At 35.6% G+C, this 15,654-nt stretch overlaps 1 protein-coding gene across 2 annotated transcripts in view; it reads left to right on the forward strand.

The window, feature by feature from the left end:
- The window catches only part of LOC133086668 (torsin-1A-interacting protein 2-like), a 39,400-nt gene extending 25,020 nt beyond the window's left edge, over nt 1-14,380 (forward strand). For both annotated transcript variants that reach the window (XM_061183064.1, XM_061183063.1), the window contains exons 2-5: nt 6,343-6,521; nt 8,521-9,036; nt 11,214-11,315; nt 12,442-14,380. In XM_061183064.1, coding sequence (XP_061039047.1) covers nt 6,488-6,521; nt 8,521-9,036; nt 11,214-11,315; nt 12,442-13,202 — 1,413 coding nt within the window. In that variant the 5' untranslated portion in view covers nt 6,343-6,487 and the 3' untranslated portion in view covers nt 13,203-14,380. The remainder of the gene's footprint in view (nt 1-6,342; nt 6,522-8,520; nt 9,037-11,213; nt 11,316-12,441) is intronic.
- The last annotated feature ends 1,274 nt before the right edge of the window (nt 14,381-15,654 follow it).

A 15,654-nucleotide genomic window follows, 5' to 3' on the forward strand; every position in this document is an offset into this window, starting at 1 on the left:
ACTGTAGACCATTGGCAATTCTAGAACTTCATATAAATGGAATCATTTGGCATATCATCTTGTGTGTGGCTTTTTTCGCTCATCACACTTTTTAGATTCATCCATGTTATGGTATGTATCACTAGTTCACTTTTTTCATTCATTCAATTTTTTTTTAACATCTTTATTGGAGTATAATTGCTTTACAATGGTGTGTTAGTTTCTGCTTTATAACAAAGTGAATCAGTTATACATATACATATATCCCCATATCTCTTCCCTCTTGCGTCTCCCTCCCTCCCACCCTTGCTATCCTACCCTTCTAGGTGGTCACAAAGCACCGAGCTGATCTCCCTATGCTATGCGGCTGCTTCCCACTAGCTATCTGTTTTACATTTGGTAGTGTATATATGTCCATGCCACTCTCTCACTTTGTCCCAGCTTACCCTTCCCCCTCCCCGTATCCTCAAGTCCATTCTCTAGTAGGTCTGCATCTTTATTCCCGTCTTGCCCCTAGGTTCTTCACGAACTTTTTTTTTTTTTTTTAGAGTCTATATATTTGTGTTAACATATGGTATTTGTTTTTCTCTTTCTGACTTCACTCTGTATGACAGACTCTAGGTCCATCCACCTCACTACAAATAACTCAATTTTGTTTCTTTTTATGGCTGAGCAATATTCCATTGTATATATGTGCCACATCTTCTTTATCCATTCATCTGTTGATGGACACTTAGGTTGCTTCCGTGTCCTGGCTATTGTAAACAGAGCTGCAATGAACATTGTGGTACATGACTCTTTTTGAATTATGGTTTTCTCAGGGTATATGCCCAGTAGTGGGATTGCTGGGTCGTATGGTACTTCTATTTTTAGTTTAAGGAACCTCCATACTGTTCTCCATAGTGGCTGTATCAATTTACATTCCCACCAACAGTGCAAGAGGGTTCCCTTTTCTCCACACCCTCTCCAGCATTTATTGTTTGTAGATTTTTTGATGATGGCCATTCTGACCGGTGTGAGATGATATCTCATTGTAGTTTTGATTTGCATTTCTCTAATGATTAATGATGTTGAGCATCCTTTCATGTGTTTGTTGGCAATCTGTATATCTTCTTTGGAGAAATGTCTATTTAGGTCTTCTGCCCATTTTTGGATTGGGTTGTTTGTTTTTTTGATATTGAGCTGCATGAGCTGCTTGTAAATTTTGGAGATTAATCCTTTGTCAGTTGCTTCATTTGCAAATATTTTCTTGCATTCTGAGGGTTGTCTTTTCATCTTGTTTATGGTTTCCTTTGCTGTGCAAAAGCTTTTAAGTTTCATTAGGTCCCATTTGTTTATTTTTGTTTTTATTTCCATTTCTCTAGGAGGTGGGTCAAAAAGGATTTTGCTGTGATTTATGTCATAGAGTGTTCTGCCTGTGTTTTCCTCTAAGAGTTTGATAGTGTCTGGCCTTACATTTCGGTCTTTAATCCATTTTGAGTTTAGTTTTGTGTGTGGTGTTAGGGAGTGTTCTAATTTCATTCTTTTACATGTAGCTGTCCAGTTTTCCCAGCACCACTTATTGAAGAGGCTGTCTTTTCTCCACTGTATATTCTTGCCTCCTTTATCAAAGATAAGGTGACCATATGTGTGTGGGTTTATCTCTGGGTGCTTTCTATCCTGTTCCATTGATCTATATTTCTGTTTTTGTGCCAGTACCATACTGTCTTGATTACTGTAGCTTTGTAGTATAGTCCGAAGTCAGGGAGCCTGATTCCTCCAGCTCCATTTTTCTTTCTCAAGATTGCTTTGGCTATTCGGGGTCTTCTGTGTTTCCATACAAATTGTGAAATTTTTTGTTCTAGTTCTGTGAAAAATGTCATTGGTAGTTTGATAGGGATTGCATTGAATCTGTAGATTGCTTTGGATAGTATAGTCATTTTCACAATGTTGATTCTTCCAATCCAAGAACATGGTATATCTCTCCATCTGTTTGTATCATCTTTAATTTCTTTCATCAGTGTCTTATAAGTTTCTGCATACAGGTCTTTTGTCTCCTTGGGTAGGTTTATTCCTAGATATTTTATTCTTTTTGTTGCAGTGGTAAATGGGAGTGTTTTCTTAATTTCACTTTCAGATTTTTCATCATTAGTATATAGGAATGCAAGAGATTTCTGTGCATTAATTTTGTATCTGGCTACTTTACCAGATTCATTGATGAGCTCTAGTAGTTTTCTGGTAGCATCTTTAGGATTCTCTATGTATAATATGTCATCTGCAAACAGTGACAGCTTTACTTCTTCTTTTCCAATTTGGATTCCTTTTATTTCTTTTTCTTCTGATTGCTGTGGCTAAAACTTCCAAAACTATGTTGAATAATAGTGGTGAGAGTGGGCAACCTTGTCTTGTTCCTGATCTTAGTGGAAATGGTTTCAGTTTTTCACCATTGAGGACGATGTTGGCTGTGGGTTTGTCATATATGGCCTTTATTATGTTGAGGAAAGTTCCCTCTATGCCTACTTTCTGGAGGGTTTTTATCATAAATGGGTGTTGAATTTTGTCGAAAGCTTTCTCTGCATCTATTGAGATGATCAGATGGTTTTTCTCCTTCAATTTGTTAATATGGTGTATCACATTGATTGATTTGCGTATGTTGAAGAATCCTTGCATTCCTGGGATAAACCCCACTTGATCATGGTGTATGATCCTTTTAATGTGCTGTTGGATTCTGTTTGCTAGTATTTTGTTGAGGATTTTTGCATCTATGTTGATCAGTGATACTGGCCTGTAGTTTTCTTTCTTTGTGACATCTTTGTCTGGTTTTGGTATCAGGGTGATGGTGGCCTCATAGAATGAGTTTGGGAGTGTTCCTCCCTCTGCTATATTTTGGAAGAGTTTGAGAAGGATAGGTGTTAGCTCTTCTCTAAATGTTTGATAGAATTCGCCTGTGAAGCCGTCTGGTCCTGGGCTTTTGTTTGTTGGAAGATTTTTAATCACAGTTTCGATTTCAGTGCTTGCGATTGTTCTGTTTATATTTTCTATTTCTTCCTGGTTCAGTCTCTAGAGGTTGTGCTTTTCTAAGAAATTGTCCATTTCTTCCAGGTTGTCCATTTTATTGGCATATAGTTGCTTGTTGTTCAGTTATTTTTGAATCACTCTATATATTATTTAATGTTTCTTAAATTTTGTATAAATGCTTTAATATTGTACCTTTATAAATTTTTGATATCTAACTCATTAATTTATATACAATATTATGTTTTAAGAATATACTACAATTTTAAAATTCCACTTCCTTATTTATGGACATTTAAGATTTTCTCATTTTTCCTCATTTTAAACAATGCTGCTACAAACATCATTGGGCACTTGAGGAAAAGTTTCTCTAAGGTATATATCTAAAAGCAGAATTGCCGATTTATAGAATGTGTGTGTGTCTTAACTAGGTATTGCCATATTGCTCTCCAGAGCTGTAACAGTTTACTTCATTGCCAGTAAAGATCTCTGTATCTCCAAATCCTCACCAACACTTGGTATTGCCTGATTTAAAAATTTTTGCCAATCTGGTGGTGTGAAATGGTATCTCATCATTAATTCATTTTGCATTTCCTTGACTATGTTTCTTACCAATTCAGTAGACTTTTGTTTGTTTATTTATTTATTTATTTATTTATTTTATTTTTGGCTGTGTTAGGTCTTCGTTTCTGTGCAAGGGCTTTCTCTAGTTGCGGTGAGCGGGGGCCACTCCTCATCACGGTGCGCGGGCCTCTCACTATCGTGGCCTCTCTTGTTGCGGAGCACAGGCTCCAGACGCGCAGGCTCAGTAGTTGTGGCTCACGGGCCCAGTTGCTCCACAGCATGTGGGATCTTCCCAGACCAGGGCTCGAACCCGTGTCCCCTGCATTGGCAGGCAGATTCTCAACCACTGCGCCACCAGGGAAGCCCTCAGTAGACTTTTTGATGTCCTCTTTATTTAACTGCTTGTTCATCTCTTTTGCCCACTGTTTTTAAAATAGCATTATTTGTTTCTTACTGATTTACAGTAATCTTTATATATTCTAGATATTAATCCCTTAATGATTATATGTGTTGCTGATATCTTTCTAGTCAGTGAATTTATCTTTTAACCATGATTTTGATGATTTGTCTAGAGATTAACATTTTTAATGTCATTACATTTGTCAAAGTTCGCCTTATGGTTTGTATATTTTATATCTTGATCAAGAAAACCTTGAGATTATAAAGGTATTCCATGCTTTTATCCAAAAATTTCAAAGTTTTGCTCTTTACATTTAGGTCTCTTATCTGCAACTGATTTTTGTGGAGGTAGAAATCTAATTTTTTTCCCATTTGAGAAGTCATTTGTCCCAAAACTATTTATTCACTAATCCATTCTTTTTCTTTTGTCACTCAGTTTCCTTTATTTATGTATGCATATATTTCTTGTCTCTCTATTCTGTGTAATCTGTCTCTTCTTACACCAATGCCCTATTATTTTTAACGTCTTGATATATCTGGTAAAAATATCCCCCCTTCTTCTTCAAAATTCTTTTTTCTTCCTTCAAAATTATCTTGACTCTTCTTAATCCTTTACTGCTCTTTGTGAATTTTAGGGTCAGCTTGTTCATTCCTTAAGAAACATATAACAATAAAAATATTGTCTCAAGATTTTGTTTCAAATTGCAATGAATTTATAGATTAATTTGGAAAGAAGTGGCATTAAATGGCTTTGAGTCTTACTGTCTATATGTATTTCTCTATTTAGGTCCTTTTTATGTCCTTCAGTAAAGTTTTATACTTTTCTCCCTAAACGTTCTTTTTTTAAAACAGTTTTATTGAGGTGTAATTTACATACCATAAACTTCACCCCACTCTAAAATTCTTGCATATATGTTGTTAGATTTATTACTAGGTACCTTTTAGTTTTTATCATGAGGTACCTTACAGTTATTGTGAATAGCATCTTCGCTTTCTAAAATTTTTGTAACTGGACTTTATATTTATTTTTAAAGGATTTGGGGACTTCTTATTTTCTATCACGAAATAGGATAGGAGGTAACCCTCATTGCAACATATGATGGTAATGAAAAGGAGATCTAGAAGCCCAGTCCCAGGAGTCTGAAGCAGATAAAAGGGTGACAAGGAACCCTCCAAATCTGAGACTTGTTTCTAAGTGTTCACACCAGCAGAAAGGAGGCCTGTTTTCAACCCCTCCCTTCACATTCAGTTTATAGTTGACACCACTCTATTCGTACATTCAAGCATTCATTCACTTATTCATATTCTTTTAAATTAAAATATGGGGTTCTTGCTGTATACTAAGATCTGTGCTAGGCATTTGGGATTAAATTTTTTAACTTGTAAAATTAGATTTTACAAAAGAGTGTTGTGAGAAGGACACAAAAAAGGCTAGTTGGCTAACTTCTCAACGAGGCTATCCAAAAAATGTAGCACTTTACAGAGTTCTTTCACATATATTTTTGTATTTAGTCATCATAGCAATCCTTAATCATTTTTATAGATAGTGAAGGTTAAGTAACTTTGAGTGGTATGGTTTTTGACAAAAAATAAGATTTAACTATAAAATGACATTAAGTTTTTATTGCTTATAAATTGCCTCTGATTTTTATTCCTTTTGTGTACAGCTCAATCATTTATTTTTTTTGTTTTGTTTTTGGTTTTTTTACAGAAACATTTAATTAAAGACAATATAGAGTAAACATAATGTTTTAAGATCATAATCATTTATATTTAGTCTTCTTTGAGCGCTGTATAGAAGGGCATTGTATAAAGAGATACCTGTCTCCATATTTTACAAAAGAATACTGTATGAAAACCACTAAGAAGGCAGTGACTAAACTCCAAATGTGTATTTCCTCTTCCTAACACCAAGACAGCCATCTTAGTTTGTAGGTAGCCCGTGTGCATTGTTACTTGTTAATGATAAGTGAAAGCTTCTGATAGGCAAACTCTGAGAAATTTATATGGGACAGAAATTGAAGACATAAAGGAAATCTGCAGTGATTAACTCAACAGTGACTTAAATTTTTACTCTTAGAATTACTTTTCATTTCAATTTCAAAGATGTTCTCTTCAAGATTCTGGTCACTTGGTCTCACTTCTTACATCCTTCCAGACACACTGGAATGTATTAAAAGGTTATGGCATCTATACAAGGTTAATAATCTGAAGCTTTTCTTCAGTTTGTAGTCTAGGATTTGGAATATGATCCTCATGAAAGCCAGAAAACACTTTTTCTTCACTAGAAAAGTTTCAGAGAGGAAATATTACTCAAACTAAACAGATTTAGTAAATAAAGCTGAAATTGGCATTTCTCCCATGTATGAATAAAAAAGTCATTTAATTTTTTTCATTTTATTTTAGTCACTGTATATATGCCTTGTTTCCTGGGTCCACGGGAAGCATGAGCCTGTTGGGACGTGGGACAAGAAGAAAACAAGACATCTTCACAAAGAAAACCAGACACTAACAAAAAGTATCCCAAAGTCTGAAGACATAAAACTCAAACATGACCGACAGAGGACTTAGGGATCCTCCAGAGGGTAAGACTAGTTTGTACAGCACTAGGTTTGTGCTGTAGGAAACTAGGGCTGTGCTAGAGAGAAAGTCTCTGGTGACTAAAACTGAAGTTTGGAAGTAAAAAAGAAATTAACTTAATTGCTTAATTTGTTATGATTCTTATTCTTTGATATTTACTGAATTTTACCATAATACCAGACCCTAATTATGAAAAAGAGTTATGTTTTAGAGACTCCCATAGTAGGAACCTATAGTATTGGAAAAATTACAATGCATCTTAAAAAAAGATGGTAGACAGATCTTTAGAGTTATATTTTTAAAAATCAAGTAAGCTCTATGCTATATATTTAGAGGGGGATCTTTCAATTATAAGGAAAGATGAAATTTAAATTCTTCATCCTACTTGTGTGTGTGTGTGTGTGTGTGTGTGTGTGTATATGTGATATAAAATAGGCAAAATATGAAGTAGGTTTTTCAGAAGAGAAGGGCATATTTAAATATTTTATTAAGGATATTTTTAAATATATGAAAGTAGAACAGTATAATGAAGTCCCATGTACTCAAAATCTAACTTCAACTTTTACCTACATAATGGTACTCTTGTTGCCTGCCTTGGAATATTTAAATGCAAATCCAAGACATTATATCATTTTATTTGTCAGTACTTTAGTTTACATCTCTTAAAGATAGATTAAAAAAAAAAAAAGAACCAAAATAGCATGATCACACCTAAAAAATAAATTAATAGTTATTCCATGCTGTCATCATATATACAGCCAGTATTCACATTTCCCCAATTGTCTCAGATTTTTTTTTTTCTTCACAGTTGGGTTTTTTAATTCTTTTTTCTTTACATTTGGGCCACATACTGCATTTGATTGATATATCTTTTTGGTTGCTCTTTTTTTTTTTAAGCTTTATTATGGAAAATTTCAAACATATATAAAAGTAGAGCGAGGAAATGAATCTCATGTACCCATCAAACAGCTTCATCTGCTGTCAACATATGGCTAATGTGGTTTCATTTATACTCCCTTACTTCTCCTTACCCCCATATCATTGAATTGAAGCAAATTCTAGGTGTCACATAATTTTAGCCATAAATACTTGAACACTTATCTCTAAATGATAAGGATTTCTTTGTAAAAACATTATCACAATACCTTTATCATAACTAGAAGATGAACAATAATTCCTGAGTCTCATCAAATATCTGGCGTTCAAATTTTTCTGATTATCTCATAAATATTTCTTTAACAACTGGTTTGCGGGACAGTGAATCTAAACAGTGTGGTCCACACATTGTTGATGTATTCAAGTATCTCTTAATCAATAGGTTACTCCTCCTTTTTTTTTCCTTGCCATTTATTTTTATTTCTTGCTGTTATTAAAGAAACAAAGTCTTTTGTCCCTTAGAATTTCCCTCATTGTGGGTTTTGCTGATTACATTCCTGAGGCATAATTTAATGTATCCCTCTATCCCTGTGTTCTTGGAAACTGGTAGTTAGCTCTAGGAGCTTGATCAGATTCAGATTCAGTTTGGCAAGAATACTTCATAAGTGGTATGGTGTACTTCCTATTGCATTGAATTCGGGAGGTTAGTAATGTCTGGTTTTCCTTCTTTTTGTGGTGTTAAGATTGATCAGTGGGTTCAGCAGTTGTCAGTCTCATTCATCTCGTTCATAAAATTCCTCATCAGCCTTTTGCATAATGGTTTTAGTTGCTATTGATGATTATTGCCTAGGTCTGTTATTTCATTAGGGAAGAGGATGTATTTAACTACCAAAAATTGGTTTGTCATTCAAAATAGTTTTACATTCATATTATTTGTTAGATTAACATGATAGTGAATTTGTTTAATCAGTCACCTTTAGTGAAAGTCAAGAGAAATAATGTTTAGGAAGAGTACCTCATAAGCCATAAAAATCTATATAAATATTTTTATTAATCAGGGACCTTGTTAAAATACAAAAATAATAGGGAAATTTTTTTAATAAAAATTATAAATTTTTATCTCAATAGACCCTCAAAAGGATTTGGAAGGTGATCCATCAATAAATTGTCAGGCACAGGAGACTACAGTCACAGCAAGTACCACTGAAGAAGCTCAGACCCCAAACCCTGCCTCTGGTCTTAACAAAGACCACCAAGAGGTAGAATCAGTTGGTCCAGGAAGTACAGATACAGATGATCAATCAGAAAGTCCAGATGAAACAGATTATAGGAAATATCCAAAGGATACAGAAGGTGAGAACAGCCAGAGTTTCCAGGGTGGAGAACAAGGGCATCAACTCCCTTCAGAAAGTCTCGGTGAAGACCTCTTGGATCCAGAACCCAACTGTTCTCCAAGTGACAAGGTGGGAAGAACAGACGCACACTTAGTGAGCAGCTCTGCAGCCCTCCCTGAGCATGTGAGCGACAGACCTGGAGCTTTGCAGGAGCCACCTGTCCTTGACCCTCAGGATGCCCAGAGTCCTGAGCATTCCAGTACAGGGCTGGAGAGCGAGGACACACTGAGGAAGCGACTGCTGGCACCAGGTGAGCGAACCCCTGAGCTTGTCCTGTTTTGTACTGTTCTTTTCAGAGAACTTCTCTTTCCTTCATAGGATTAAGGCCTTTGCACCTTGCCCAAAGTCACATAAAGAGATATAACTGAGTTGAGATTAGAATGAGGTTTCTCATCTCCTAAACTAGCTCATTCCACTACATTAAGTTGCTTCCCACACATAAGCTGCATTTTTTAACAGTTTTTATTTACTTACTGTCTGTATTAATCCAGTATGATTTTTTTTAAAGGCATGACTTCTAAAAAATTTACCTCTGGCTTTTTCTTTATTTCTAATGAGCATATCTTCACTTTTACTTTTTAAAATCTTTTACTTTGGGGGAAACTAAATGCTACATAAATCAAGAGATAGGTATATTTAAAAACCAACATCAGTGGTATAGGACCCTTAACTCGGTCATCTTTCAGTTTTATAGGACTTTAAGCAAATTACTTAATTTTTCTATACCTGATTTTCCCCACTTGTATATTAAGGAGAACAGCATCGTATCATTCCTTACAAAGATAATAGTTGGAATGTGCAAAGTCTTTACACTGGAACTCAAGAGATGTGGATTCTAGTTGTGGCCCTACCACTTCCTAACTTGGGTGAACTTAAGCAAATCTCTCAACTTCCTGGTACTTCAGTTTCCTATTTGCAGACTGAAGAAGTAGGACAAGATGCTATCCAGCTGGTCTCTTCCAGCTTTTTTTACCTTCTGTGATTTTATGGATTTGGACTGTGTGGATTTGTATTTTATAAGTACTCTGAAAGCTCAGTCTGAAATGCCTATTTGCCAGAGCAAAGAAATATAAAATATAAGACATTCTGTTCATCAGGGACTTGACTAAGGGCTAGAATTCCATGTTTCACCATAAGTCAATGGCTGATCTCAAATATATGAAGTCTGTAACTTCAGTGAAGGCAAGGGCTATGTCTCTCTCATTTATTGTGTTTCTGTGGCACTTGGCAGAAAGAACTGACTTTATGAATATTTGTTAAATGAATGAGTGGATATGATTTGTATGGACCATTATCTGCCATCAGAATTTCACCGGTATGCAGGTTCACTGAGTAGAGGAAGAAAATACTGTTCTAAAAATGCAGTTTATGTGTGGGAGGCAACATAATATAATGGATTGAGCTAATCTAGGAGATGAGGAACCTCATTCTAATCTCAGCTTGGCCATATCTCTTTATGTGACCTTGGGCAAAGCCCTTAACATCCCTGGACCTTTTGTCACAATAGGTAAGGTAGGGGGCTAGAGTAGGTGATCATTAAAGATCCTTTCAGTCCTTAAATTCTGTGACATGATATTTTAAAAACCCGTGTTTTGGTGTGATATGACTAAATGAACTATCGTTTATAGGTGAAGATGACTCTACTTTATGTTAATAGAGTATGCTATTTGAGTTATTTCTCCAGTAAGGGTTATGGGCAATAGTCAGCTTTCATTGTTATATGAGGTACCTGGCTGGGGTCAAGCACACATCTAGACTCGAGTGACTTAGCTCGAAGTCTACAAAATACTGCCCTCCTTTTCACCCACGCATTTTATGATTGGTGTCTCACCCCACACCTACATTTTTATATAGTTCATAAATTTTCTTAACCTTGTATTCCTTGCTTTGTATACCTCATTCACTAAGTTTCAAGCTTGCTTTTGTAAGCTATTTTGCAAAGGTAAGCTATTACTGTACAGTAATCTCTCCTGTCTCTAAACTTAATGTCTCTGTTATTTGTATATTAGGGGGTCTTGAGGAGGCTTTTGAGATGTGAACACTGGAATTAGAGCATCATTGCCCTGTGATGTTGAGTCTTGTGTACAATATTTCTTAAATCGCTTCTTAAATCACATGTTAGATAGGTTTGGCTGCAATATTAGGATGCTTGTTTCTTTGTCCTTGATGTAAGAGCCAGTGAAGAATTGTGGCTGTAGCAACAGTATCCTTAAGTGAATTTCACAGCATTTCATTTTATTCTAAGTAGAATAAAGGTAATGGTGAGCCTTAAGGAAAAGACAGGAAGTTAGCTTTGTATAAAACAAAATTTTATAAAGTATGGAAATCCTGTCAGGTAATTCTTTGCTTTGGTAAGAGGTATAAAGGTATACACACTCTCATTAATGTACTGTCTAAAAATAATGTTCCTTTTTTTTTTTTTCCCAGAGGTTGAGAGACATCAAGAAGAAACACAAAAATTGGAAGGAAACAAAGAGAATGCACAGGATACCATAAGAAGGATTAATAAAAAGGATTTTCTGAGCTATGGTGAGAACAAAACTGGTCTTGTAGTGTAACTGTAGTGATTCACATTCAGAAATCCTCAGAGAAGTACCTAGAAAACTAGCAGATTTAAATAGTTTTAACTTTTTTTTTTTTTTTAATTTTATTTATTTATTTATTTATGGCTGTGTTGGGTCTTCATTTCTGTGTGAGGGCTTTCTCCAGTTGCGGCAAGTGGGGGCCACTCTTCATTGCGGTGCGCGGGCCTCTCACTATCGCGGCCTCTCTCGTTGCGGAGCACAGGCTCCAGACGCGCAGGCTCAGCAAATGTGGCTCACGGGCCTAGTCGCTCCGCGGCATGTGGGATCTTCCCAGACCAGGGCTCGAACCCGTGTCCCCTGCATTGGCAGGCAGATTCTTAACCACTGTGCCACCAGGGAAGCCCTGTTTTAATATTTTTTTTAATGTTTGATAGTAATATTAGAATAGAGCAATAGAGTTCTGGGGATTTTTCCCTTAGGGGTGGCGGCCAATATTTTGCCATCCTTAACAAAATGGGAATTCCCACTGGAGGAAGGGCTTTTCATAAACAAGAAACTAAAACTTTTTTTTTAATTGAAGTAAAGTTGATTGATTTACAGTATTGTGTTAGTTTAAGGTGTACAGCAAAGTGATTCACTTATATATGTATTTTTTTTCAGATTATTTTCCATTATAGGCTATTATAAGATATATGAATATAGTTCCCTGTTAAAGCTGTCTTTTCAATGAAAAAGAAAGTATTAACTTCTCAAATGGCATTTTTACATTTTGACTGTTTAGGAAAAAATGACCTATCTACAGGTAGGTAGTAGATATTTTTGAGACGGTAGAAGAATATACTGATAGTTCATTTCTAAATCACATCAGTAGTTATAGCAAAAAATATATAAACTTAGATTTTACCTTTTAACAAAGATGTTGTTATCTTCAAATTTCTTCTTAAGAAATTAAAGAAAAAGTATTTCCAGTAGATTTCAACACCTGAAAGTTTAAAGGACTTAGGCAAAAGAAACTCACCACAGGCCAGTAAAATCTGACAGCGTATCTGCCTCTTTTCAGTTTACCACAGGCTTTATTTCTGACTCACATTCTCTCTAATTGTGTCTTTTATTTTCTCTTTCTCTGATAGGCTCCATCTTTCTTGGCTCCCTGGTTCTGACTCTTGTTTTGCTAAGTTCTGTTAATAGCTATTATTCCTCTCCGGCCCAGCAAGTGCCCAAAAATCCAGCTTTGGAGGCCTTCTTGGTTCATTTCAGCCATTTGAAGGATAAATTTCCAGGCCAGAGTTCCTTTCTGTGGCAGAGAGGACGTAAGTTTCTCCAGAAGCACCTCAATGCTTCACACCCCACTGAGCCAGCCACCATCATATTTACAGCAGCTCAAGAGGGAAGAGAGACCCTGAAGTGCCTCAGCCACCACGTTGCAGATGCCTACACGTCTGCCCAGAAAGTCTCTGCCATTCAGATTGATGGAGCTGGAAAAACCTTTCAGGACAGTGATAAGGTCAAGCATTCAGTTGACAAGGAGCTGAGCTCTGGGTTTGAGAAGGGCCAGAAGGCTGCTGTGGTCCACCGCTTTGAATCCCTTCCTGCAGGCTCCACCTTGATCTTCTACAAGTACTGTGACCATGAGAACGCTGCCTTTAAAGATGTGGCCCTGGTCCTGACCATCCTACTGGAGGAGGAAACATTAGAAGCAAGTGTCGGCCCAAGGGAAACTGAAGAGAAAGTGCGAGATTTACTTTGGGCGAGGTTTACTAACTCTAACACTCCCAGCTCCTTCAACCACATGGATTCAGACAAGCTGAGTGGACTGTGGAGCCGTATTTCCCACCTGGTGCTGCCCGTCCAGCCAGTGAGGAGCATAGAAGAACAGGGCTGCTTTCTGTAAGCTAAGCACAGAGTTGGTTATGGTCAGCATGGGTTTATTAAAAAGGCAGTTTAAAAGCCTTCCATTTATATGGAAGGAGGTTGACGAATGTGAGGAAATAGCCTGGAAAGCACAAATGAGCTTATTTGAGAAAAGAAATTTTCATTTTTTAATTTTTGTAAAATCTTTCTAATCTAAGCATGACAAAGCTAAAAGTTGACCTGACTTTTTTTTCCTTGCCTTTCAAGCAAATCAGGTATATATAACTGAGGAATGTTCTTCAATCCAAAAGTAGAGCAACAGAATCATTACATGGGAAGATAATCTTCTCAGTAACTACAGAGTGATTTTTGTTTTCTTGAGACTCTAAGGAGCCTTTTGGATAGTATTTGGACTCAGATTAAAGCAATTACAATTATAAAACAGTGAAAATTTTTTTTAAAAATTTCTATATCACATGTTAAATATTTTTAAAATTCATTTTAATAACCTAGTTGTGGGATTACATCTTATGCTTTTTTGCACTTTTGAATAGTATGAAAAAGAAAATAAGAATTCAGATACTTATTTACCTAAATACTATATGTAAGGCGCTATGTTTTTGTTCCGTTAATGAGCTCTGAGGGAAAAGCAGCTGTGCTCAAGAAATGTTCTTAAAAATTGAAAACAATGGGGGAATTGTTTATAATCACTGCAAATGAAGAAATTCCAACTGGCTGTGTCTTTGCTTCAATTTTCTTGAATGATTTAGAGCAGTGGTTTTCAGGCTGTCTACTGGCACCCCTCCCCTTTGTATCAAAGAAGTTCTGCTTTTTCCCATTTTATATATTGGGCTCCTCCATAAGATTTAATTGGATTTAATTGGAATAAAGAGTTCCACTGATAATGAAGTTTGAAAATCACTGATTAAGTGAAAAAGCATCTTGGAAGATAGGGAAAAAAATGAAAATATTAAAACTCATGAGTAGGTAGAAAATAAAATACAGGTTTATCAAGAGACATGCTATTTATGAAGAATACAGACTTAACAGATGAATAGCAGAATGTATAAACTAGTATTTACTAGCATATTTCTATGCTTTTGTTAATCTCTGTTATCATTTCTGTCTCCCCTGAATGGAATTTTATAATTGTCTACAATGAGAGTTTGAGTGCTTTAAGCAGAACAGATTTTAATAACCAGTTGAATCGTAGATTTTTTATATAGGTACATTAGCATAACTTTACCATACTGTTCACTTATTATACAGTGATGGAACATTTATCTAATGCAGTTCATTTCTTGACCAGCTAGTTAGAAGTATGATTAGGTTAACAATTAGAAAAATGCAAGAGATGTTATATTTAGTGAGAGGAAGTGGAAATGGTAGATAGATTCTGAGGTTTTTAACAGCTAGTATTAATTGTTGGACCATGTTCTGTGATTGTAAGAAAGCTTGAGAAGGATGTTTATGGAGACAGTGATTGTTGATTTGCATCTCAACCCCGAAGGCAGAACTTTAGTAAAATGATCTTGACCTAATGAAGGATTTGTCCCATTACATGACATACCTAGGAACTGTCACCATGAACCTGGAATATTTCAGTTAGGTTTTGGCCTCTGAAGTCGTGTGACTAAAGTATGGAAGGATTTTCGGAAACAGTAAGAAGATATAGGGGTCTTTGTTGATCCCTAAACAGAGAGCATAAAGACATGGGGGAAAGAATCTATTTCAAAGTGTTTGTCACAGGAAAAACAGATAGATCTGTTCTAACCAAGACCTGACATTGTGCTCAATTGAGCGTAAGGCCATACCTAAAGGAACTGTTTTCATTTGGGACTTTGTGAAGGACTCTTCCGCTAGATTTGAGGAGAGACCTTCCTGAACAAAAAATTAAAGCATAGTGAATATAATATCAATCCAATTTAAAATCAGCGGAAATTGAAGAAAAATCTATATGTCATATTCAATATTTTTTGATATTTCTAGATCTCAGATGCTAGCATTACATCATACAAAACCATTGGTGCCTTGTAGAACTGGTGCCTGCTGACCTGTGCTACCTCAGATTTATAAAGAACCAGTATGAAGTATGCACATCTAATCTGTCAGTGACTCAGATCACAGTTGAGACAAAGATTGTTTCATCATTCAGTTGAATATGGTTTTTCATCATTTCCTTTCAGTATAATTTAGAAAATATTTCCAAATGTCACAATTTTTTTTTTACTGTTCAGCCTTTGTTAAAAAAAATGTCTCCTTCCATGTATAAGTGCAATCAACTGAAACTGTTGTCAGTTTTCTGTCCACTATTTCAAAAATCATTTTTAAAAGAAGCAGTATATTAGCTCTGTGTCCTCATGAATAAAATGATTATTCTTAAAGCATAAAACTTTTTATTTTTTAAATGTACAAATAAAATCTATTATCTAATGTACACTTAGGTTAATTTCTATTCAATTGTACCTATTTTTTACATTTTTCAAGTTTCT

This window comes from Eubalaena glacialis, chromosome 3 (genome assembly GCF_028564815.1).
Source record: "Eubalaena glacialis isolate mEubGla1 chromosome 3, mEubGla1.1.hap2.+ XY, whole genome shotgun sequence".
Taxonomy (NCBI): Eukaryota; Metazoa; Chordata; class Mammalia; order Artiodactyla; family Balaenidae; genus Eubalaena; species Eubalaena glacialis.